Source organism: Zalophus californianus, chromosome 17 (genome assembly GCF_009762305.2).
Source record: "Zalophus californianus isolate mZalCal1 chromosome 17, mZalCal1.pri.v2, whole genome shotgun sequence".
NCBI classification, from domain to species: Eukaryota; Metazoa; Chordata; class Mammalia; order Carnivora; family Otariidae; genus Zalophus; species Zalophus californianus.
Window position 1 is genome coordinate 19,047,736 of NC_045611.1, and position 26,088 is coordinate 19,073,823.

The window sequence follows — 26,088 nt, forward strand, 5'->3', positions numbered from 1 at the left end:
AACTCTTGCTGCTAACATTTGGCAGAGCCAGATCAGAATTCTGCTTTGAAACTCATGTAGGTGGTTGCTTTTCCGCCATATCCCACTTCCTTGTGATATTTAGAAATGCCTTATAAAGTGAGCTGTTTGAAGATAGCAAGATCCCTCAGAGGCCACACCTAAAGTTAAGCTGGATAGGTGAAATGTACTTGTTTTTTCCCCATTACTTTATTTCCCCTTGTCACTTCTTGACCTTTATCCTTTACATCTTTTTCATTCCTTCAACCCCCCACCCCAAGAAAGGAAATTAAAGCCGCCTATTCTGGTGTGAAATGCTGGCTCCCTGGAAATACCATTTAAAAAAAAACCCGTTAATAAACTCAAGTGTATTGTTTACTGCGGCGAAGATCACTACCTTGCAGTTTGAATAGGGTCAAGGAAAGAGGAGTTGAAAAGCGGGATATTTATGAGGATTTGAGGATCTAGTTTAAGGTTGATCTTTCAGTGCGGGGCTTGGTGAGAATTGGGCAGAGTTCATGATATAATAGTTTAACCTCAGTGAATAAGATTGAAGTACTGGGATGCTATCTTCTGGTACTGGGGTTCTTGGGAAGGTTTCTTAAGCTTTCCAAGCTTCAGGTTCCTCGTCTGTGAAAGGGTTAGATGCATTCAGTGAGATAATGTGTGACTGTGGCACAGGTAAGCGCCAGATAAATGGCGCTGTCGTGCATTGGTCTCACTCCAAAGCCTGAACTTTTCGCGTCAGCCCACTTGGCTTCCTGGCCCCCGACGGCACACCGCGAGCGCAGAGCTGGGCGAGGACCCCAGGCCGGGTGCCGCTGCGCCCCTTGGCCGGCAGAGGCCGCCCGCGTGCTCCCCGTCCGGGCGGCTCCCCCTCCAGCCGCCGTCGCCTCTCTGCGCATGGCTGCCCCGGCCGCCGCCTGACCGCCGCCCACCTTCCACCACCGCGGCGGCCTCTCGACCCTGTGGGAGCTCGCGGACATCGTGGGCCCGGCGGAGCGCGGCGGGCGGCGTGGACCCTACAGGGCGGGCGGCGTGAGGTGTGGCGCGGGGGGCGGCGGGCGGCGGGCGGCCCGGCCAGGGTCCTCGCGGGTCCTCGGCGGGCCCGGGGGAGGGCCCTCTTTGTGGCTGCAGTTGGCAAGATGGCGCCGGTGGGGGTGGAGAAGAAGCTGCTGCTGGGTCCCAACGGGCCCGCCGTGGCGGCCGCCGGCGACCTAACCAGTGAGGAGGAAGAAGGCCAGAGCCTATGGTAAGACAGCGAGGCGGCCAGGCCGAGCCGGCTGGGCCCAGGAGGGCGCGGCCGGACGGGGAGCCGGCCGGACTGGACTGGACCGTCGGACGGTCTGTCGGGCCGTCGCGGGCAGGGTAGGTCCAGTCGGGTCTAGGCTAGCCCCAGGCTGACCGCTTCGCTGTTGTCCCCATAGGTCCTCGATCCTGAGCGAGGTGTCTACCCGCGCCAGGTCCAAGCTGCCGTCCGGCAAGAACATCCTGGTCTTCGGTGAGCGCCGGAGGCGGGGCGTTGCCCGGGGAGCTGGGGTGGGCGAGATGGGCGCCCCTCTCACAGGTCCCAGCCTCTCTCTCCCCTGCCGCCTGCCCGCAGCCAGCCTCTCCCGGGAGGGCTGGAGATCCTGGCTGGACAGCCGGAGAATGGCGAAGTCCACCGTGCCTGAGGTTGGGGCATCTCTTTTGGAGAGTCCAGTGATGCTGGCATGGAGTTGTCGGCACATTCCTTAGTCATTTGGCCGCAACATGAACCTTGTTTTAAGTGTCCCTGCTTCCCTGCGCTCATAGCCTCGAAGTTCACCAAATTGCGGATGTGGGGAGGGGGGGTGAGAATATGAGTAGGTTAGGTGAAGGAGGTGGGGGAACGAGATGACTTGGGGTCAGGGCTGGAGATGACACCGGGGCCATTCCTTCATCTTCATAAGTAGTGCACAGTCGGGGAGACCCTGCAGAGGACAGTAGGTCGTGGAGTCCTCACTGGGGACTTTCCTGCATTATTCCAGCCCTCACTGCTGGGTCAGGTCCCTTAGGGTGTCTGGTCTCAGTTCCTTCTACAAGTGAGGGAGTTTGATCAGGTTCATTCATTCAGAGAACCTGTTTGTTGAGTGGTTCCTGTAGGCTGGGCACAGAGACAGCACAGACATCTTTCAGACTTTGCACAAGAATCTCAGGCTGAGAGACTGATAGGTTGGTAATTGTGCTACACCATGTTGGCATGGCAAGATGACTGTGGGAGCATCACACTGCTTGATGTTTTGCGGGAGGGTACTTTTGGCATCCGGTGTTTTGAAGGATAAGTGTCAACATGCAAGGGTACAGAGGGTTAGTGTTTGCAGGAACACAGAGGTGACAGGAGGGTGTGGGGGTTTGGAAGCTGCCAGAAGCTCCTTGTGGAAGGTGACAGATGAAGTAAGTTGGGGCAGATTGTGGAGGACTGGAGAGTTGATGCTTTTTCCTGGAGGCCCCTCAATTTCAAGGGCCTTTTGTTTCCCCTCCATCCCCTAATCCTCCTGGCAATAGCTGTTAGGGTAATTTTGCCACTGTTTTTGAGGGAGGTTTATGGTCTTTAGGTGGTAATCAATACAGAAGGTAATAGAGGAATAGAGGACCTTTAGAGATCTTCATTAAGTGGGGTATCAAGGTCACCAGATCTGTGTTTTAGAAAGGGAATTCTGGCAGCAGAATTGCAGGTGGCAAAAATGAGCAGGTATTGAAGTCAGGCTGACAAGTGTTCATCATGGCCCAGAAGGGATGTGGAGTATCTGAATGCAGTAGTGGCACTGGGGATGGAGAAGAGGCCTTTGATCTGTGGAATGTCTCTCAATTCTCATGTCCTGTAATTGCAAATTATTAAATCCCAGGGGTGCCTAGTAATGTTTCTGGGTGGTGGTTTGTCTTAATGTTTAAGGTTTCTTTTTTGGGGTTGGGGGTGGTTGTTAGTTGGTGGGAGGGGGATGAGGAGCTTGATAATTACTGAGACTACTTGAGAGTTTTGCTCAGGTCTGTAATTATTTTCATCAGTTTTCTAGCCTCCAGGATGCTTATGAAAGAGAGGTACTAAAATCAGAAGTGAATAATAGCTTCTGTTCTTCATGATTATGAGGCAGGATCAGACTTTTTTTAGTTCCAAGTTCCTGGGCTTTAAGGTTAATTATATTTTGAAGATTTCTTGCTTTTCTTGTAGTAAAAGTTTATTTTGTAAGAAACTGACCCCATGTTTTACTTTCACTTCTCCAGACGCATGTCTTAACAAATTGTAAATAGGGCTTGTGGACCTACCTGCCTTATTCCTTCCCTTGTGAAATAAGGGTGACTGCAGTAGAATATCATTTTAGATCTTGGAATTTGCCATCTTTATCACCATCCCCCCAACCACTCTTAGAGCAAAGCCTACTTTGTTTATGATGAATGCAGGTCAGACCTCAGCAGCAGGCTTTGCATGAAATTCTTAGTTGTCACTTGTGTAAGTGTCAAGACTCCCCGTCCTTGCCTAGAATAAACAGTACACTTTGCCTTCTTCTGTATATCGTTTGTAGGTGAAGATGGCTCTGGGAAAACAACCCTCATGACTAAACTTCAAGGAGCTGAGCATGGCAAAAAAGGAAGAGGCCTAGAGTATCTCTACCTCAGCGTCCATGATGAGGACCGAGATGGTAAGTGAAATGTTGATCTGTGGTAAGGGGTATATGCATGTCTCAGACTCCGTGGTTGTGGCTCCTGCAGTGTGTCTAGGCATTCTCAATTTTCTGTTTAGTTCTAAGAGAGTTAGTCACAGGGCAACAGATGAAATGTATATCTTTGCAGGACTTCACCACTTTTTTTAAGTTTATTTCTTTAAGTAATGTCTACACCCATCATGGAGCTCAAATTCACAGCCCTGAGATCAAGAGGCGCATGCTCTTCCGACTGAGCCTGCCAGGCACCCCTACCCACTTTTCCCTTTTAGAGTATGCTAATAAAAATGAGGAATTGGGACTGTTAGCTATTGCTCTGGGTAGCCCCCAATTAAAAGGAGATATTGAAGGTAAAGTTTCAAATGCACATAAAGGTAGTAAGAAAGATGTTCTTAAAAGCTTTGGAAAAAATAAATACATCAACGCTTTGGACCTTTCTATGAGAGAAATGCTTGGCAGATTGATTTGGGCACATTGTTACTCTGCCATGTCCTAGTGGAGAATCTGAAATTCGGATGATTCAGAGATAACAGCTCAGTAGATATTCACAGTAGAGTTTTCTGAGTCTTTTTGCGACAATGTAGAAATGCTGATTTCCTGTGTTTCTTTCAGTGGAGGAAATAGAGGCCTAGAGGTGATGATGTTCTCTCTTAATTCCTTATCTCTAGAATATGGATAGTAATAGTTTCTACCTACAGGGTAGTTGGGAATATTAAAAGTACATGATAAAAAAAAAAGTACATTATAAACACTCTTATAAAGTTTAGATATTACTTAAAAATTCTTTCTTATAAGTATAATGATGAGTTGGATTGGAGTAATTGTTTTTGGTTACCACTACTCAGTAATACCTCTTTTATAAACTTTTAAGCTTTATGAATGGCTCTAAAACAAATAATCATTGGTGCCTAGGTCTTTCCATTTGTAAGAAGGTTATTTCATCTAAGGGTGAAATACCTGTGTTAGATTACTTTATATTTGCCTTTACCCATTTAAACAGTAAGGATCACAGTATAAGGGTGATTATATAAGGGAGTAGATCCCACCACCTCTGGTTCCCCATTTCCTTAGTGCTAAAATGAAGAAGATGGACCCAGGTCCTTTCCAGCAATATAATTCTTTAATCTCCAAGAGTCATTTAATAGAGGTCATGGATAAGGATCTTTTATTAAACCTTGGAAACCTGCATTCTGTTAATGAATGGTCATTTTAGAACCCCAGAGGCCTGATTCCTGCTCCTCTCCTAGCTTCCTTTACCATGCTGAACATTGCCTGAAAGTTGTGAAAGAGAGGTAGGAGGTAGGCCTGGTGCTGAGGGCTCTTCTTATGTAAGGAAGACAGGCATTCAGGTGCTCAGCTGGGCCCACCAGCATCAGTGTGGGTAAGTCTGGGACTGAGGGGCCACTGGGCCAGGCTTAGAGGGCTGCATTATTGTCTGAGTCTTTTGCATCCTGTTTTTGTTGGGCAGTATGGTTATTGTGGAAAGCACTTGGGTTTTGGAGCCACCAGAACTGGTTCAGAGACCTGCTTCTATAATCACTAGTTGTGACTGACCTAAGCCCTCCACACCTCCATTTCCTTATTTGTAGAATTGGGTAACAATACCTATTTTGTAGGTTGATGGAATGAGAGGTGGCCGACTACTTGAGACACAGTGGTAGCTCCAGTACCTTTTTGAAAGTATAAAACCTGATGTAAACATTCTGTGAATCTCTGTAGCTGCTTGTGTCAAGATGGCATAAGCATATATCATGCCAAAGCATCATATTAACCATATTCACTTGCCTTTGAGTTGAATAACATAACATTTATTTCAGATTCCTTAAGGTTGCCTTAAAAATTTCCTGGTCTCTGCATTTTTAGGCCACCTACTTGCAGGTCTTTTTTTGTTGGAGGAGTTGCCTTACCAGTGGTTAGTTATACATCTTTCATCAGTAGTCTTTTTTATTGTGTGATGTGAGTGGGTTATAAATAATACATTTTGCAGACAATCACACAGGTAGAGAAAATGGTCTCTGGTTTCTCCCTGGTTTGTGGTAGGGCATGACATGTCAAAGAACCACTGCCTCCAGGGTTGTGGGCATCCATTTAACATCACATGTGGTGTGTGTGCTCTCCATGCGCATGGCTGATTATGTGTAGTGGGCAGTGGGAAGAGAAGCTGAAGAAAGGAACCATGCCTGGTGAGGGGAAGGCATTAAAGTCAGTGGGCTTCAGGTACAGGGCCGTATCTTTCAAGACATCCACAGAACCCAAACCAAAATCACTGTCTAAAATGTATTAGAGGGGTGCCTGGGTGGCTCATTCTTTAAGCGTCTGCCTTCGGCTCAGGTCATGATCCCAGGGTCCTGGGATCGAGCCCCGCATCGGGCTCCCTGCTCGGTGGGAAGCCTGCTTCTTCCTCTCCCTCTCCCCCTGCTTGTGTTCCTGCTCTCGTTATCTCTCTCGGTCAAATAAATAAACAAAATCTTAAAAAAATAAATAAAGTGTATTAGAAATTTGAAAGTTTAGTTAAGTGGAGATACCTTATTATACTGTTGAAATAAAGTCGTGAGTATAAAATTTTTAACAGTATATGTTTTAATGAATCAATTACACAAAAAGCATAGCTGAAAGAAGATAGGTTTTTAAGTGTATTTTGGAATTTGTTGGGAAAGAAGTTAGTGAAATGATACTTTTGATTGTAGGAGTTCTCCCTCAAGGCACTTTTATAAGAAAACTATTTCTCAAAAATGATACCTAAAAACTTTTAAAAATAGCTTATCATTGTGGAGAATTATCTTCTATGGTTTGATCATCCAGGTATGATTTTGGAACCATGTGCTTCATTAAATGTCAGTAGTTGCACATTTGTGTGTATGTTTAACCTTTTATTATGGAATACCTTTAAAAATAGGTACAACCTAGACTTAGGATCATGAACCCCAGTGTGTGTTATTTGCCACAGTTACCTTAAACAGTTCTTTAGCAATTTTATTTCAACTATACTCTTATTTCTTTCACTCCACACTGGATTATGTTGAAGCAAATTTCAGACATATCATTTCATTTGCAAAATACTTCCATATGTATGTTTAAAGGGTAAGTTTGTTTTGTTTTTTTTTTTAAGATTTTTTATTTATTCATTTGAGAGAGAGAGTGTGAGAACACAAGCAGGGACCCTGGGATCATGACCTGAGCCGAAGGCAGATGCTTAACCAACTGAGCCACCCAGGCGCCCCTAAAAGATAAGGATTTTTTAAAACATAACTATATTCTTATTATACCAAAAATAACTAATTCCTTAATATCACCAGGCATCCAGTAATTCTTAGACCTCAATTTTTATATGTATGATTTTATCTTGGCATTTAAACACAAAGGTCCTGTGTCTTTGACACCATTTGTAGTTATGTGAACTCCCTGCTTAGTGTGCCTGAGAAGAAGAGCTTGTTTAACCACAGGCTCTTCGGCACAGCTCATTGCCCTATGGATTGTTGATGGCTGAGGAAAATGGACTACATAGACTATGGTGCAGTTGACCAGTGAACTGGTGAATTTTAGCTTTTATATGTATCGTTTGATTCCTGTTGAAAGCTAAAGTGTCCTTCACTCTTTATTCCTCAGATGTTGCTGGAATCTCTTTAGATGTGGATATAATATATTACGGTAATTACAAATTTTTAAAGTGTAGATAGTTCACTAGGCACCTTGACCAAGGGTTACTGCTCACTCTTTTCCAAAGAGGATTTCTTTTTGTGTTTTGTCTGGAATTCTATGGTAGTTACCTTCAAGCTATTATTATTATTTTTTAAGATTTTATTTATTTGACAGTGCACATGAGCGGCTGAGTGGGAGGAGGGTGGAGGGAGAGGAAAAAGCAGACCCCCACTAAGCACGGAGCCTGACGCACTTGATTCCAGGACCCTGAGATTATGACCTGAGCTGAAGGCAGATGCTTAACTGACTGAGCCACCTAGGCACTCCTCAGGTTCTTCTTGATATGGCTTTTTTCCAGCTGTGCTGATGGTTATTGTCAGGTAGTAACTTAGCTTTACTACTTTTTTTAGATCACACACGCTGCAATGTGTGGATTCTGGATGGAGACCTGTACCACAAAGGCTTGCTGAAGTTTGCAGTATCTGCTGAATCCTTGCCGGAGACCCTGGTCATTTTTGTTGCAGACATGTCTAGGCCTTGGACCGTGATGGAATCTTTACAGAAATGGGCTAGTGTTTTACGTGAGCACATTGATAAAATGAAAATTCCACCAGAAGAAATGAGGGAGCTGGAACGGAAGTGTAAGTAAAATAGGATTTTCTTACTTGGAAACTTCACTAGTGTCTTTGGATGGTTCAAGCCACCTTCCTTTTCATAGTGTCAGGAGGTTAGAAAGCTTCCCTTATGGAATATGTGGTTTTGTTTGTACTATTTATTTCAGAGTTGCTCTTGTAAATTCAGTAGTCAAAAAGTATTGAAAGCAGTCATATTCTCAAGCATCACAGTTGAAGAAAGTAAATGAATCCATATTCCTTATTATCTTCATTGGTTCTCTTTTAAAATAAGGGTTCTTTCCTCACCCCTCAAATTTGGATCAGTTCTGTGGGTCTTTCCACTTTTCTGTTATTCTGGCTATTGAGTTAACATCAGTGGGTGTGGAGGCCTACTGTGGGATCTGCAGCTTGAGTCCATTGCCCTGGGATTCCATTCAGGCCCCATGGACTCTCTTATTGAGAGGTTTAAAGGAAGCCCTACAAAAGACAAATCTTTGGGCTTCTACCTTAGTTCATTTTGGGATCCAGCAAGTATGATTTTAGTTAGAAATAGGAAGGTCATTTTTTTGTCATTAATATGAGAGGCTATTTTGAGACTAAGGACACCCAAGTCCTTTTGACAACAGAGAACTTTCAAATTAAACAAAGTTTGTTTTGTTTTGTTTTTCCTTACTGTGATTCAGAAGCTTTTTTTTCCTTTCCCTTGCTTCTGTGCACTTACATCAGTTTCTGTCCACTTGCCAGGGAAATGGGAGGGGCAGGGGCTGGGGCTGTGGCGTGTGCAGCAGCAGCAGTCTTGGCCAGGGCAGGCTGGGCTCAGCCTGGCTTTTTGCCACAGGATGACATCATTCCCTTTAGTGAATTAATGAGGGCTTCTAGGGCATGGCACATGGGATCTTCACACTTACTGGCAGAAGGGTTCAGAAATTTTGATGTGCTTTCTAAATTGTATCTCTCACTGTGTGTTTTCCTATCATAAATTCCTCTTGCTCCTGTCCCACATTAGCTAAAACAGGGAGTTTAACATCTAATTATTTGGTTTGCTGCGTGCGTGTGTGTTTCCTGGGTCACCCGCATGTATGCTACAGTGGTTGTTATGCAGCTCAGCTTGTCTGTCTTCAACCGCTGACCTTTCTAGATAATGCCTCTTTTTCCCCTGGAATAGAGAACTTAAAGACAACTTCTTAGAATAGTTCTGAGGCTGAAGAGCTGTTTGTCTTTCACTGCCCATTCACTGGTAACCCCAGGCTTGCTCAGATTAATGGGTTAATGCCCTGGAGATTTCAGTCTCTGAATCTTTTTTCTTGGTGTTATAACCTTGTGAAGATTTTTAAAACAGAAAAAAAAGAAAGATCAAGCCAAGGATATTTTTCTTTCCCAGATAGGGAAAGTGTTTGTCTTGTACTGGGTCTGTTCTAGGCATCGGAGATGCACACAGCAGATAAGATGCCTGCTCCTGGGGCTTGTGTTCCCATGAACTATTGAATTTATTTTGTGCTTAGTCATTGATGTCTTGTCACTTAGGATTAGATTCAGCTGATTGTGACACAAAACCCAAAATAACAGTGGTTTAAACAAGACTGAAGTTGATTTCTCTGTCCTATAAATGAAATCCAGAGGTAGGCAGTTCAAGCCTGGAAAGCAGCTCTGGGAAGGCAGACTTGCAAGATCCTGGCTCCTTCTCCTTATTGCTTTGTCATCTCTAGGGTGTGGTTCTCTTTCTCTGGACAACTAGAGCTGTAGCCTTTACATCCGTGTTCCAGGCAGCACATGGAGGAAGAGGAAAGAGGGGCTGAAGGGTGCGTGCCTGTTGTCTTCCTAAGGAGGCTGGGAAATGTAGTTCTGTATGGCCCTATGTTCTGTGTCTTAGGGTTGGGTTTGGTTTTAAGGAAGTAGAGGAAAGAGGACACGGGAGGGCAACTAGCGATTGCTGGAACCACGTCTGTGCCTCATGACTCTGGTTAACCTTCCTTGAAGGCCTCTGTTGTTTTCACCGCCCTTCCTCCAAGATGTTTGGATGGTAGTCATGCCTTTGTGTTGCCTGTTGAAGGAATGCCTTTGTTAGTACTGGCTTTAGGTTACATTTTCATAAAACAGTCATCCATTCTTGCACATCAGACTCCCACTTTGCAGATCAGTTGGACTCTAGGTATTGTATTGAGTGAGTGAAGGGCTATCACCCAGCCTAGTTCCAGTCCAGCGCCGGTCTCCAGTCTGCTGAGTTTGGAATGCTGTTCCACAGCGGGCCCCTCTTCCAGGATGTGATTCCCCAGGGGTCCTGAGTCTGTGGCAGCTGTTTGGCTGGCAGTGACCGGGGAGGGCAGAGCAACCCCAGAGCTACTAGAAGATGGTACTTGTGTAGGTTAGTCTTTCCTGCTTTATGTCTGGGGCTTCCCTTGCTTATGAAATAGAGAAAAAAGATGAGGTGCTGTCTGTGAAATCTTTCCAGGACTGTGGAATCATTGGGTGATCAATGAGGTAGGAGGGAAAACACGAGAGAGAGGCAGCAGCTAGGGGAGAGCACTCTGATCCCCTTCCCTCCCCACTCCCGAGAGAGAGGCAGCAGCTAGGGGAGAGCATGCTGATCTCCTTCCCTCCCACTCCCTGAGATGCCAAAGGGGGATCCCCCAGGTGGACTGTGAAATATTGGCCATCCCATCATTGGAGGAAAATTAATACTGTGGTATGTGTGCACCCTAAGGGAAATACAAATTTTATTATCTGAATTACACAGTCGTCATGTTTTTATCCTCCTTTTTCACCAGTCTCTATATTATGAACACTTAACTCTGCCTTCCAACTTATTTTCTAAAATGCTGAGTTATTAAAAACACGTGTGTTTCCTACAGTTGTTCGATAGCCATAGTTAAGTCATTCCTTTAGAGAATGACTAGTCTAACCCTAGGCTTCCCAACTATTTTTACGTCCTGGCATATGTAGAATACATGCAGTGCACTGGGTGATGGAGGAGCTCCCCGTTGGAGTTGGTGCACCCCTGCCTCACTTCCTATAGCCACTTAGCTTACCTGTAACTTGCTCCAGGCTCTGCCATGCTCACTGTCTTGGAATTCCTGGTTGAGCGCCTCATGTGATGTTGGACAGTGATAGGTATCACCCACACTTAAGCCATTGTGTTTTCCATTGATCTGAAGATTTGTTAAAATGCTTTCAAGAAGAAAATTTGAGAACCTTTGATTTCTTCAAAATTCTTCAACAGCCATGCTAAGTTTATCAGAAAACATTTCTCTGTTTTTTAGGATTTTTTTTTATAATGCAGTGAAGATCTCTTGAGTGTTTATATTGACAATGAAATTATATGAATGAGCTTAATAAAGAGAAATTGTGGGACGCCTGGGTGACTCAATCGCCTAAGCGTCGGCCTTCGGCTCAGGATATGATCCCAGGGTCCTGGAATTGAATCCCACATCGGGCTCCTTGATCAACAGGGAGCCTGCTGCTCCCTCTGCTTGTGCTCATGCGTGCTCGCTGTCTCTCTCTCTTTCTCTCTCTCTCTGACAAATAAAATCTTAAAAAAAAAAAGTTCTTTTCCTCTCCCTGTCCCTTTGCTCCTCCCCCCCCTTAAAAAAATGTTTGAAATCTGTCTGTGGATGAAGAGGAGTATGTGGACCTCTCTCTAGGTTCTCTTTAATCCATTTATTTGTATTTTCTTAAAGAGCATGTTGTGGATGAGACTAAAAGGCATTTTGGTCCTTTTGTCCTAATGGGTGTAGAAGGGTATAGAGCTGCGTGTTTGCTGCTCTAGCTCAAAGTAGCTTTAATTATCATATGCATATTTTCTGGCCTGACATGTAAGCCTTGAAGTACCCATGAAAAGGTATGGGTCCGTGAGCTTTGTGTTCACTTAGCTTAACCAGGGCCATGGACTGTTCTCAGCTTGAAGGCCCTCCCATGGCATTGCACTCTTAGCCTGAAGTAGTGACTGTGTGTGCCAAGAAGTGGACATTATACTGCTGACTCCTTCGTGTGTTAGGCAGGAGCAGGTCGGTCAGCACTGCACAGGGACTCAGGATCTCCTAAAGATGAAGACAGTCCACAAGAGTGAGGATGGTGAAGACGTGGATGGGCTGGCCAAGCTCAGCCTCGCTCCTTAATACAGACATGTCAGCTCTATGGAAACAGCATGTTCTTGTGGAATTCAGATGATTTTACTAGTCTCATTTTTTAAATATTAGATATATAAGAAATGGGTCTTGGGGCGGCTGGGTGGCTCAGTCAGTTAAGCATCTGCCTTCACCTGGGGTCATGATCCCGGGGTCATCATCCCGGGGTCCTGGGATCGAGCCCCACATCGGGCTCCCAGCTCAGCAGGGAGTCTGCTTCTCCCTCTCTGCCTCTCCCACTGCTTGTGCTCTCTCTCTCTCTCTCAAATGAATAAATCTTAAAAAAAAGAGAGAGAAATGGGGCTTTTTTCATATTAGGAAGTATTAAAATCTTACAACTTTTTTAAAAACTTTTTTAAAAAAATTTATTTTATTTTTTTTTAGATTTTATTTATTTATTTGACAGAGAGACAGTGAGAGAGGGAACACAAGCAGGGGGAGTGGGTGAGGGAGAGGGAGAAGCAGCCTTCCCGCCGAGCAGGGAGCCCGATGTGGGGCTCCGTCCCAGGACCCTGGGATCATGACCTGAGCTGAAGGCAGATGCTTAACGACTGAGCCACTCAGGTGCCCCAAAACTTACTCTTTTTTAAAAACCTCTGGCTGGTTCAGTTGGTAGAGCATGCAACTCTTTATCTCGGGGTTATGAGTTCAAGCCCCACATTGGGTGTAGAGATTACTTAAAAATAAAATCTTAAAGAAGTAGGTAAATAAAAAAATTAAAACCTATTTAAGAGTTGTATATAATTAAAGATGTCCAGGGGTATGTCTTTGCTGCTCTGCATTTATAAGTGCTCAGACTGAATGTGTCAGAATTGGCATTTTGCATTAGTACCTCCAAATCCCTAATATTGCAGTAGAGCAGAGTTGGGAAGTTTGTTATGACTCTTTATGTTTTATGCTTATTACTGCCTTTTTTGGTTTCCTAAAACTGGCATGTGTGTTTTTTATTTATGTGTGATTTTCTTTTCCTTTTTTCACCTGTAGTTGTGAAAGATTTTCAAGACTATGTTGAGCCTGAAGAAGGTTGTCAAGGTTCCCCACAGAGAAGAGGACCTTTGACCTCAGGTCCTGATGAAGAAAATGTTGCCTTGCCCCTTGGTGACAATATGCTGACTCATAACCTGGGAATCCCAGTGTTGGTGGTGTGCACAAAGGTATGTGCCAGGGAATTGTAAATATGGCTGGGTTTGGCCAGTGTACAGTCATCATCTGAAAGAAACTAAGAGGCTTTACTTGTGTGTCTTCCTACAGGAGAGTTGTACTAATTCGGGATTCATTAAGGTACATTGAATAGGTCAGGCTAGAGAATATTGTCATCTAATGTTGCTGCTGGAAACATGACATCACTCAGTTTGTTCATAGTTTGAGTTAATCTCTCCATGAAGCACTGTCAACTTTATTGAGTGATTTAAACTTGGAACTAAAAGCAGTTTTCTTAAGGCTCTGTGAACCAGTTGATCTAGCCCAAGCTGATTATAAAAAATAATATAGAAGAGCAGAATTCTTTAGGGTTTTAGTCTCTTAAAAATCTGTTGAATTTGAGATGATTTTCAGAAAGGAACATAACAGTAGAAAAGGAAGGGAACTCAAAGTTTCAGTTTCTTCTACCCTATAGAATGATGATGTGAGAATGAAAATTCAGTCAGAGAGAAATAAAGCTGTTTCTCTTGCAAAAGAAAAAAAAGTAGCTTTAAAAACATTTTGGGTTTTTGGATGCCTGGCCAGCTCAGTTGGAAGAGCCTGAGAGACTCTAGATCTCGAGGCGTGAGTTTGAGCTCCACATTATGTGTAGAGATTACTTAAATAAATAAATAGACTTAAAACACACAAAACATTTTGGGTTTCAAAAGTACTTTATTCTCAGTACTTTATTCTCAACCACAGAGTGTGCCATTCGCATTATATTCTGTGAGACGGGTCCTATGGAGTGTGCAGTGCACAGCCATGTCCCATGGGCCTGCTTCCTGATGTGACTGTGTTTGATTCTTAGAACAACTGTGAGGTGATCAGACTGTTCCATCCCCACTTTACAGCTCTGGAAACTGTGGCCCAGGATGAAAGAAAACTCTCCAGTTGTTTCTGACTCTTGTCTGATTAATGCTTAGACCTTTGGCTTCGGCTTTCTTCTTTGGAACTATGATACTTTATTTCTAAAGAAGATGCTGTTCCCATCCTCAGCAGGGAGAGAAGCAAAAAGATGACTCCTTTCTCTTTCTGTCTTGCCTGCAGTGTGATGCAGTGAGTGTCCTGGAGAAGGAGCATGATTACAGGGACGAGCACTTTGACTTCATCCAGTCACACCTACGGAGGTTCTGCCTCCAGTGTATCCTTGGGACGCTGTGTCAGGGCATAGGAGCGCAGGCTCCCTTCTCTGTGCTGATTCAGGCTTCTCTCCATTTGGGGCATCTTCAAAAAGCTAAAGTACTTCCTGAATCCAGAACAGTCTTCTGCCATGGAGAAATTGTATACATCTTTTCACAAGTTTTGTATTTTACTGTATTGGAATTTGAGACTTACTAATTTGTGTCTGTCTTTCATCACTTTTTATTTTTAATGCTGTACATTTGATAAGGCTTTCATATTAAGAAGAAAGCTGATATGGATAGTCTTAGTACCAAACTACTTTTATCATATTTTGGAAATCTTTTTAAACTTTGCTTTTTTGCAGAAAAGGTTAATTACCCAACACAATATTGTTTTAGATGCCACAGAGTTTTTCCCATATGTTTGTTTTGTGCTGTCCATGAGAAAGATACTGTGTCAGCAGTCTTTTGAATCTTATTTCTGTAAAAATACAATAGCAGTTGGTACTTTGGTCCTATACTCTGGGATGTGGGGGTGAGGGATAGGTTCCTACCACTTCCTCTGGGCCTTTTATCTTGTCCAGCTCAGTGCGGATGCTGATACATGTTAGGTATCCATCTCTTACAAAAGATGGGCTTCATGATAAACTGGATCCCTTGTGAACCATCTGTCTAGGAACAAACCTGTGTACCTTGGTTCTGCCGAGTGTGTTTTTCTGGCTAACCTCAGAGCCTTTAACTTGACTGCTTAGGAACCAACCTGATGGGTAAAAAGGTAGCAATCTACGTGTTAAAAAACGAAGTGCATGGTCTGCCAGCATTGACATGCTTTATGCTTTTGACGTGGTCATCTGTTACGATTACCGTTTTAGTTTTAAAAGTTTTAACACTTTCTATCGATCATGTATTGAGCAAAAACTGATTCACCTGTGAGTAGTACTTTGAGGATTATGCTTGTATGTGTTTGTTTTTATCTCCTCCTGCAGTGAATTTGTTTTCCTTAAGCGGATTGATTAGATGGAGCAGCCTTGATTTACACATCAGTGAAGGAGGAGAAAAACCTCGACTTGTTGTATAAGTACATTGTTCATAAAACGTATGGCTTCCACTTTATCACACCTGCCTTAGTTGTGGAAAAGGATGCAGTTTTTATGTGAGTTCCTTATAGGTTATCTCAAATGCTTTTTTTTTTTTAATGCTTCTTTTTATATAGTACGTTTGCTCTTCACATTTTATCCTTCCCAAGTAAGGTGCCTTCTGTCTCTGTCGAACACAGCCAGTTTTCTGCTGCCATGGGGCGAAGCGCTTGGGCTGGACCTCACAGGGGGTAGATAGACCCAGCTCCTCTCTAGATTACTTGTCATTCTGCCTCTAGTCTAAGGGAAGTAGGTGGATTGAGGTCAGGTGTGCTGCCTTTCTTCATTGAGAGCAAGGTGCCAAAACTTAAGCCAGCCATTTTTGCCACTTATTGTCAGCTCTGATAGAATACTGGCTGGAGGAGGGAGTTGAAGTGTAGGGAATTGGGCTTTGGAGACCCTGATAATCTTCTGTTGAAGCATTTGATTTCTCTGCTCATTGGCAGGCACCTTCGTTGGTGTACCCATCAGCATGAGCTTTAGCTATACTGAATACTTACTGTATATTTGGCATTTCATATTTTAGGAGCCACTGGGGCTGATGTTCTTGGGCAGAGATTTAGATACCTGTTTCCTCCAGTTTGTGTCTTTCTGTCCCTGGAGAATGATGAGTGTTTGGTTGCATGAATGAATGTTGAAGCTGTGTGGCCTCTGAGAGAACTTGTGCTAGTGTTTGTAGGCGTAGATATTCTTGGGAATTACAGTTCCTTCAGCAACTGCTGAGTACTTCTAGGTGCCCAGGTTCTATGCTAAGGATGCAGAAATAAACAAGATGTGGTCCCTGCACACAGCACGGGGAGGGCAGGGATGGGGCAGTAACGGAGTAATGGAGGCATTGTGGCAGGGAGGGCAGAGGGGGTGATGGCAGAAGGCTAAGTGTTTGTGTGCTAAGCAGGCCAGAAGGAATGGAGGGGCAGGAGGGACAGTTTCTGAGAAGGCTGAAGACGTGAAAGCCAAGAGCTCTGGGGACTGAATAGGGTTGCTTCCTGAACATTCAGGGAGAGCCTCATTCAGGCTGCTTACAGATGGCAAAGCTAGAGCCTTAGATGGATTTTTAGAGAATTGTCCAGAGTGATCAGGCAGGCACCAGAGACACAAGCTTAGTGAGTGGTATGTGAGTGCCCAAATCACTTGGAATTCTGAGGAACAGGAAGCTGAGGAAGGTGGTCTGGGGATCGGGGCTGTTCTGGAGAGAAGCATCTCACAGCTTCTGAAGACTGCCTGAGTCCTGATGGTATCTTGATCCTACCCTGTCCCTTTGCATCTTTGATCCTGTTGGTATTTTAGCTATTTGGGAGCTGGTGAAGTCAGCAAAACCATTTGGGTGGAGCACCCTGGCTAAGAACGCTGTCTGGGTCATAGAGCTGTGAAGCAGCGGTTATGTGGGGAAAGGGAGGCCTGCGAGAACAATCAGTTGGCATTTTTTACAGCTTGTAGAATTCAAAAGTGTGTTGTGTAGGGCATTTTACAGTTGCTCTTTTAGGAGAGTCTGGTGGGAATGTAGGCTACTGTAGCTCAACTTAATGGAACTTGGGTGCCATTAGTGACAACGATGAGGGCAGCACCCATGTAGGAGCCTCAAGGACTCTCTGTGTCCCTTTGGTTTGGGGCCCAGGAGAGTGTAGGTCCTGATGCCCTCCTTTGCTCCACATCTTCCCACACCAGTAACATTAATAAAGCAGTCCATAAGAAAACTGTTTTCAGAAGAGTTCTCAGATTTCCTCTACACTGAAGCCCAAGACAGTCTCATCCTGAGCTCTGTCCTCTGTGCTGTTCTCTGCAACCTCCACTCTCTCGGAATAAGGCCCCATTGTGTCCTTGCTCTTCTGGATGGTGTTGTGTGAAAGCTCTGAACACTTCTGTGGGTTAGCATGTGTAGTCAGTAAGATCTCATTCTGGTTCCTTAGATCTTGGGCCCCATGAGCTTAGTCTGGAGCAGGACCTGCGATGTCAAGCTGATGGGTTTTGCCAGCACTAAACTTTGGCTTGTCTGCCACAAGCTAGAAGCCAGCCGTAGCAACTACAGAGCAGATCTTGTGAGAAAGGCTCTCATCTAGGAGCCCTCTTAACCTGGAATGTGCTCTAAAGTGTGCTGTGAGGCAGTCCCAGGAGAAGCAAATCAATCCTTATTTCCTTGCTTTTAGACCTGCAGGTTGGGACAATGAAAAGAAAATAGCTATTTTACATGAAAATTTCACAACTGTGAAGCCAGAAGATGCATATGAAGATTTTATTGTGAAGCCACCTGTGAGAAAGGTAGCCAAGTCAGTCACTTTGAGTTATAGGGTTTGTGTTTTGTTGGGGGTTTGTCTGTTTGTTTGTTTTTATGAGAAAAGAAATGTATAAAGAAATCTGTTTTACATACTGAACCACTTTCAGGGGAAGAAAAAAGTAATCCAAGGGCGTTTAAAAAAAAGGTCAGCTCAAGTCTGGTGTTAAGTGAATGGCTCCAGGTGGTAGGGCATGAGTGGTGGAATGCCCACATGGAGTTGGGTTGAAGTTTCCCACTAAGTCCTAACAGTGCCGCCACACCTCTGGAGAACTGTTAGGAGATTCCTGTGCACCTCTGATCTGCAGGCCCTGATCTGGGAGGCATTTAGAACCTGCCAGACTTAAAAATGTCAGTTGGCCACATGCCAAGGCTGGTCTCGGGACAGAGTTGGTTCCAGGCTAGAAAAAACATAATTGTGCAGTTGCAGCAGGGACTCTCCCCAGGTCCATGTTGAGACCCGAGCCCAAGATTCTTCTTTCATTGAGAATTTTGATAGTAGTTCGGGTGTTCTTGGCCTGTGACCACAAATGAGTATGTCATTTCATTTCACAGCTGGTCCATGACAAAGAGTTGGCAGCAGAGGATGAGCAGGTGTTCCTAATGAAGCAACAGGTAAGATGAACCTGTGAGACCAGAGCAGAGGCCTTCTCATGCATGAAGTGCCAGTCCCGTTGGGTGAGGTTGAGGACATCACAGAGAGCTTTCAGTGTCAAAGGGGTTGCAACCAGGTCTCCTCGTTCCCTCCCATATCTAGCATTGGTACAGAGTAGGGGTTAGACCATCTGGCTCAGGTAATCCCCTACCTGCTGCAGATTCTCAGCAATGAGGGGTTTATTATCATTTTAAGTAACCTTTCTCTCTGGAAATAAAGTTTCCTCACGTTAATACCTCCTGTGTTGACAGTTTACCAAGTGCCTTGACCTCACTTCCATTATTTTACATAGCCCCACACAGCCTCCTGTGCATGAAGGCAGGTGAGCTGACGTATCCATTTTGTAGGTGAGGAGAGTAACTTCCCCAAGCTGACAGTTCGGAATGAAAACCCACTCTCACCTTTCTGTTTCACTAGGACTGTTGTTAGACATGTCTCTTAGCCATGTCACGGGTCTGCCTGATGGTGCGGGCCACTCAGCAGGCTGGGGTATTGATGGTTCTTTTGCCAACCTGTCCTCCCTTCTGTGCTCTTCTTGCTACCTTAGCCCCAAAACCGGTTACTTGGATTATTTTTTTCACCATATACCAAATTGCTGAATTTAAACTTTTTGCATGCATAATATAAAAATCTATGACTTGGTTGTTGTTAATGGCGCCCTCTAGTGGAACACTGGGAAGTAAGTGTTACTGCAGACCTTGGTTAATGGCCAGTGCATCCCTCTCTTTGCAGTCACTCCTTGCCAAGCAGCCAGCCACGCCCACGAGAGCCTCTGTGAGTACCTTAAACTAATTGGGGGGGGGTCAAGGCCCAGTGTTGTAGGTGTCTTCATTCTTGATGCCAGTATTTTTAAGAGCTTATATTTGTGTGGGTTTTTGTATTTTCAAGGGAATTTGGTTTCCCTGAAGGCCCAGGGCCAGGAACATAATAGGGACTCAGGAAATGTCTGATGAAGGAATATAGCTTAGGGAAATAGAGTGAGCAGGCTTTATTATCTTGATTTCTCTAAGGAGAAACTAAGGTCTAGAAAGAGACTGAGCTGGAACAAACTCCCAGTCCTGCCATCCTTCTTCCTAGACTGTGAAAAACATCCTGCAGAGAATGTCTTCATTTTTGGAATATGTATTTCCTGTTATTTTTATGCCTGTGTGTGACTTGGGCTGGTTTTGGACTTAGGAATCCCCTGCGAGAGGACCCTCTGGCTCTCCAAGAACTCAGGGCCGGGGAGGGCCAGCTAGTGTGCCAAGCGCCTCCCCAGGCACATCAGTAAAGAAGCCGGACCCAAACATCAAAAGTATGTATCCTGTCTCTATGGAGAGTGTTTAATCTTAGACCTGAACCCTGAAAGGCCTGGGTGGCTAGGTTTGGAAGGTGGAGACTCATGGCAGCTGGGCTGTTCTCTTCCCCCAAGAAGGGGCTGCTTTCCCCTTTCCCTCGCTCAAAGGGTGGGAGCTAACAGTTGGCAGAGACCAAGGCCTGTCCCTTTGTTGGAATCAGTGGCCTTTGCATTTTGCTCTGTGTAAGATCCCAGTTAGGCCGTGCAGGTTCCTTCTGAGAGGAAGACGAAGTCACTTTTTTGTTGTTGTTATTTTTTAAAGATTTTATTTATTTACTTGAGACAGAGCATGAGCATGAGCAGGGGGAGGGGCAGAGGGAGAGAGAGAAGCAGACTTCCCACTGAGCAGGGAACCTGACATGGGGCTCGATCCCAGGACTCTGGGATCATGATCTGAGCTGAAGGTGGACACTTAACTGACTGAGCCACCTAGGCGTCCCAAGAAGTCACTCTAAAAGTGTATTTTGGGGCGCCTGGGTGGCTCAGTTGGTTAAGCGACTGCCTACGGCTCAGGTCATGATCCTGGAGTCCCGGGATCGAGTCCCACATCGGGCTCCCTGCTCAGCGGGGAGTCTGCTTCTCCCTCTGACCCTTTTCCCTCTCGTGCTCTCTGTCTCTCATTCTCTCTCTCTCAAAGAAATAAAATCTTTAAAAAAAAAAAGTGTATTTTGAGGGGTGCCTGTCTGGCTCATTAGGTGGAGCATGTGACTCTTGATCTCAAGGTTGTGAGTTTGAGTCCCATGTTGGGTATGGATATTACTTAAAAATAAAAAAATCTTAGGGCGCCTGGGTGAGTTATGTCCCCAGACAGATGGAAAATGTAAACAGGTTTGCACTTAATAAATCATGCTAACATGTAATTAGCCTTGGCAGTGGCAGTGTATAAGGAATCATAGTAAATGAATGTGCTCAGTGTCTGGGGAAGATGATAGCCACAAATGGATAATTCCAAGCTGAAAACTAGTTTTGTGGTGGTGTTGAGTCGTTCAGTGGTGTGATACTATTTTTCTTAATGTTTCCTTAGATAATGCAGCAAGTGAAGGTGTGTTGGCCAGCTTCTTCAACAGCCTGCTGAGTAAAAAAACAGGTTCTCCCGGAAGTCCTGGTGCTGGTGGTGTGCAGAGCACAGCCAAGAAATCAGGTACTGAAGGGCCCTTGGAGACCTCTGATCCTTGCGGTTGAGCAGTGCTGGAGGTGGGGAGATGAACAGGAGTGTCTGCCTTCACCTATCTGCACCTGCAGATCCGGAGCACGTCCCAGCCTTATACCGAGCAGTACACTTTACAGTAGGATTGCTTTATTAGTATGTAGGTTTCCTTGGCGCACTTAAGGTGGAATTTATGTACGTTGGGTTGTCAGGAACTGACTGTTGGGTGAATTGAGGTGTATTCTAAACTGTACATGTGACCCTGGTGTGGAACTGTTCATGGAGGTCATGGTCTAGAGTGTAACATTGGCATTTTATTTATTATATTTAATATTCTGTGATGCTCTATAAAGATTTTTGTTCACTGTCCCTAATCTTGCCATGAGCTGGAGCCTGTGAACCCCCCCTGTCTCACTGGAGGGTTGTCCTTTCCTCCTCTGTGAAGCTCCCCACTTGTCACACTCCTGTCTGTGGCAGCCCACCCTCCTGTCCTTCCATGTGGGCAGTGGGGCCAGTCTATATCTTGGAGGCCTGTGAAACAAAAGAGCCAAGTTCCTTGGGAATTACCCATTTTGCCAGGAAGTTTGAGGCCATTTTAAAAAGGGTTTTGCTTTTACTTTTCCACTGATTATAAGGAATGTTAATAAGAGTATTTTCCCTAATTGCTGTTTTCAGATGAAAGGAGGTCCGCAGGAGATCACTCCATCCTCAGGTCAGCCAAGCCTTCAGGGGCTCCTGAGTTCTTGGAGACTCTCAATTGGGTTTGGTGGCCCAGGCTTCGGGCTGATATCCCCTGATAGGAGGAGATAAGGGTCATTTCTAGGCCTCAGCATTTGATAACAAAAGAATATGAGCACTGACTTTGTGCAGTATTGAAATGTCTGGCCTTAGCCTTATATTCTTATTGAAACATGGTGTTTCCAGACTACCCATGTGAGTTAGAGTGTTGTAATTAAAAACAAAACATAAACACCTCTTCTGTCTGAGGCACAGAAACTAGTTTGCGGTATACCAGAAACTCACATACCACCTCTAAGAAGGCAGTGATGACAGTGCATGGGGTTGGAGTTGGGTGGTGAGAGTGTTTTCAGGAAGGCTCTTATATTTGGCACAAAGGCATGCCCAGGCAGGGAGCAGTTATGTATTCAGAGGAACACAGACCTGTGATGTTTGGAATTAAGAAGGGTTGAATTAGGGTATCTCCTTATAATCATTGCAATGAAAAAAGACTTGCTTTCATTCTTACTGAGGTTGGTATCACCACAAATGATTACAGTAGTCTGTAAATTAAAATGTTCCTTTTAGAAAAATAATTTTTCCTATCACTGCTGCTTTTTTTTTTTTAAGGACAAAAGACTGTGTTGACAAATGTTCAGGAAGAACTGGATAGAATGACTCGAAAACCAGACTCCATGGTAACAAACTCTTCAACAGAAAATGAAGCCTGATCCTCCTTAAAAAGTACATATGTAAAATGACCAAATAACTATGTATATTGATCTGCTAAGACAAGGATTTTTCTGATATGGCACATGCTATCAGTTTTTTGGGGCAGGGGAGATGAACTTAAAAAATACTTCATTGACTCGTCCGAGTATGAAATGCACATTTGGGAAGGTTACGTGTCAGACCCCTTTGTTAAGGATAACCCTTGGACTCTCAGGCATGCGGCTCTCCTGTGGGAAGCAGGTGCAGCTGGGCTTCTTGTGGACGGGAAGGTAGGTGGGAGAAAGAGGGCCTGCTTGCTTTCAGGGTGGAGCAGATGAGACCAGGAAATCACTGATCAGAGGGTGGTTAGTCTGACCGGTTGTGTTTTGGTGAATTCACTTGTTCTTGGGAAGCAGATTAAGTAGCAGCAAGTCCAGGAAAGAGAAAGACTGAAAGGAAGAATGAGAGAAGTGATGGTGGGGAAGCTGAACGTCGAAGGAGATGAGGAAGGCGAAGATGAGCAGTGTGAGTAAATACTGTGCGGTCAGTAGAAAGTCCAGTAATCATTTTTAAGACTTAAAATCAAAAGCATTTCCAAGCTAAACACTAAGAAAATGGGAATTAGACTTGTTCCGAATGCATCTTTAACTTACGACAGATATGTAGAGTATGGGGGTGCCTGAGTCAGGTGGAGCTGACAAAGGTGGGGAAGATGGCAGCTGCCTCAGAGTCACGTGTGTGGCCCAGGCCATGTCCCCGTGGGCTGTGCTGGGCTCCACGGATGTGCATGGGGGCAGACGGTCACTGTGCGGTGTGGTTCAAGTCAGCAGTTACAAAATTAGTTTCCTTTGAATTGTTTTCTAAATAGCTCCTGCTTTGTTTTTTAAATTAAAAAAATTTTTTTGTACTACCACAGGCTGGCCTACTAATAGAGAATGGGTAACAACCTCTCATTTTACCATAATGCAGTGTGCTACAGAAAGTTTGAGGGAGGTTTGTAATGTAATTGCACTCTGATGAATTGGCTTGCACCAATCCCTGCCTTACGGTCTGTGGAAACCTTCACAGAGTTCCATTGATGCAAAAGGGTCTTGTCCTAGCTCCCTGGTCTGATCAGTGCTATCAGATGGACAAATAAGTGTGAATGTTTTATATTGAACATGGAAATGATACAATTTTTCTTGTTTGTGTTTTTCATAAAATGTAGCATTTTTTTCTTATGGAAATAAGAGTTTCAGTGTTTCCATTTAGGGCAAATTCATACACGTCGTCATGTCATACCACCATTCTGGAAATGACTTCTGTGGATTTGAAATGGCACTTTTAATTTTATACGTGACACAGAACATTTGAATGCAAACACTACCATTAATTTAATGTATAAAACATTTGTTGTCAAACCAAGGGAAAAAAAACCACAGTTCACTTATGTGGAGTTTACTTTTTTTATATGAATGTTTGTTGTACTGTGTCTGAGCATAACTTCCCTAATGTCATTACTTTTACATACCACATTTGACTGACCACTAACATAGTACTGGGCATAACTTAATAATCTGTGTTATATAATAAGACAAGACTCTAAGACTGTCTTGAATTGCTTTTTTATAAAGGTCTGAACACTGTTAAGGAGAAAGCTGAGTATTTAGTTGCCTTTCCGACACAAAAACATGTTCCTTGTGCCAGTTTTATTGTTAAAAATACACTTTTTCACCCCTTTTTAAATTCAGTTTTTGTTTTTAAATGTATTGTGGCTTCCAATTACTAGATTGTCCAGATAATGACAGTAAACACTGTATAAGGATAGCTGTGGTGTAGTGACCAATAGGTGCCCAACAACTGTGGCCACACTGATGGTGGGGTCACTTAATCCCTCTCTCTATAGCAGCTGGGGTGGGGGTGGGGGCAAAATGAGTGACCTCAGAAACCAGAAAGAATTATTGGAAAGGGACATGCCTACAGGGGATACAGTGTGATTTCAAATTTTAATGCAGAATTTTACTTTTTAAAAATTTTTTGTCATTTTAATATGATAAGCACTTTTGTGTCAATATAAAATGTACTAAAACTGATGAAATGCTAGACACCTGTCTTGTGAGGGAAGGTTTCTTGGAGATCACTTTTAGTTTCTTATGACAAGTGGATGCTCCTAGTAGCAGAAGACACTGGTGCGTGTAATGTCATGTGCTCAGTGGTTGCCAAAGTCTACCAACTTTGGGGAGCTGCAGGGTTATTTTGGGGGGGTGGGAGGAGGGGAGATATTTTCTGTTATTTCGGGGTTTTCAAGCAGTGGAACCAAAGGCCGAACAGTAAACAGCCTTTACTTTTTAAAATAAAATTCATTTTATTTGCAGAATACACTTGTAAGGTAGACTGTTAAAGACAATTTAAGACTATTTATATATATTGTAGTGGTTACATCTGCTCTTTGTCTTTAAAGTGGAAAAATCAAAGAAATAAGCCCAACCTTGAAGATGTGGCCACGATAAGGGCCATGAATTGGTCTTTCCTAAAAATGCAACGGGTATGCTGCTATAATTATTTAATTTTGTTTGCACTTTTTTTTTTGATTGGCATTTTAAAATCACTATTTAAACTGAAGACGTCGTGTTTTATTGGTTTAACAAAGTTGAAAGTGACTGCTCTGTACATCATGACCTTTAACAATGTTGATGCTGTAAGTGAAAGTTCACTGTCGTCTCTATACTAAGTTTATTGGTGTTTTTAATTTAAAATTAGGACTGCAGATTATTCCCCCACCAGCCTTAGTCCAGGGGTGTGGCTCTAACCGGATGCAGTTATGCAGTCATGTGGAACCTTGCTTTCTAGTGCTGGAAAAGAAGATGTCTCTAATTACTGGCTTCAATAAACACGAATCCAGACTGCTTACAACTTTTGGTGACTTTCTTTATGATAAATCATCTCACTGGAGATAAAAGTTGAATTGTCTGCTAATCATATGGTCTGTGTAGCAAAAAATGTTTACCTCTCTCACTAAAAATTAACAAATTCCGTTAAAGAAGAAACATCTTGAAGCCATATTTTGAAGTATGTAGGGTTCTAAGCTGCGGGTACAGTACAGTGGGGTTTGTGAGTTATCCAACATATTTTCTTGCCTCTTAGATACATTTTTTTATCAACTGAATTGAGCTAACTTTTACTTAATTCAGAAGCCTTCAGGCTTCGTAGAGGAATTTCAGAGCAACTATACCGTAATGTTTTTTACCTATTTAAATGGGGAACAGTAAAATATGTTGAAGAAAATCACATTTGTTGTATTAGAGATACATTGTTTCAGTTTATTACATTTAACTAATAAGCATGTTAAATTTTTGTTCTTTAAAGCTGATTTATTATACACATTTTCTCCCAACTTATTTTGAAAAATTGTAAACCTACAGAAAATTTGAAAGTATATTGAATACCCATGTACTTTTTTTTTTAACATAGATTCACCAGTTTTTAACATTTTGCCACATTTGCTTTCTCTTTCCATTTCTCTGTCTCTCTCTCACGTGCACACATAGACGCATGTACGCATACACTTTTCCTTCCCTAAGTCATTTAAATAAGTTTTAAACATCAGGGCATTTTACCCCTAAATATATTTAAGTCCAGGTCAGTTGTCTTATAGAAAATCCCACATTCTGGGTTTGTCTTATTGTTTGCTCATGATTCAATTCAGGTTAAATGTTTTTTTGCAGGGATACATAAGTGAGGTTGTCTATGTTCTAGTGCATCACATCGGGTTGTCCCTGTATTG

The 26,088-nt window shown here is 43.7% G+C and overlaps 1 protein-coding gene across 1 annotated transcript; it reads left to right on the top strand.

Annotated features, from left to right (window-relative positions):
• The first annotated feature begins 983 nt into the window (after window positions 1–983).
• On the top strand, window positions 984–25,217 carry DYNC1LI2 (dynein cytoplasmic 1 light intermediate chain 2). The gene is made up of 13 exons (XM_027618823.2): window positions 984–1,249; window positions 1,425–1,498; window positions 3,540–3,656; window positions 7,727–7,957; window positions 13,036–13,205; window positions 14,281–14,374; window positions 15,372–15,507; window positions 17,635–17,746; window positions 18,315–18,374; window positions 19,147–19,188; window positions 19,591–19,708; window positions 20,775–20,891; window positions 22,245–25,217. Exons 1-13 carry the CDS (start codon window positions 1,143–1,145, stop codon window positions 22,343–22,345), a joined length of 1,479 nt encoding a protein of 492 aa, XP_027474624.1. The 5' UTR covers window positions 984–1,142; the 3' UTR covers window positions 22,346–25,217.
• Window positions 25,218–26,088: the final 871 nt, after the last annotated feature.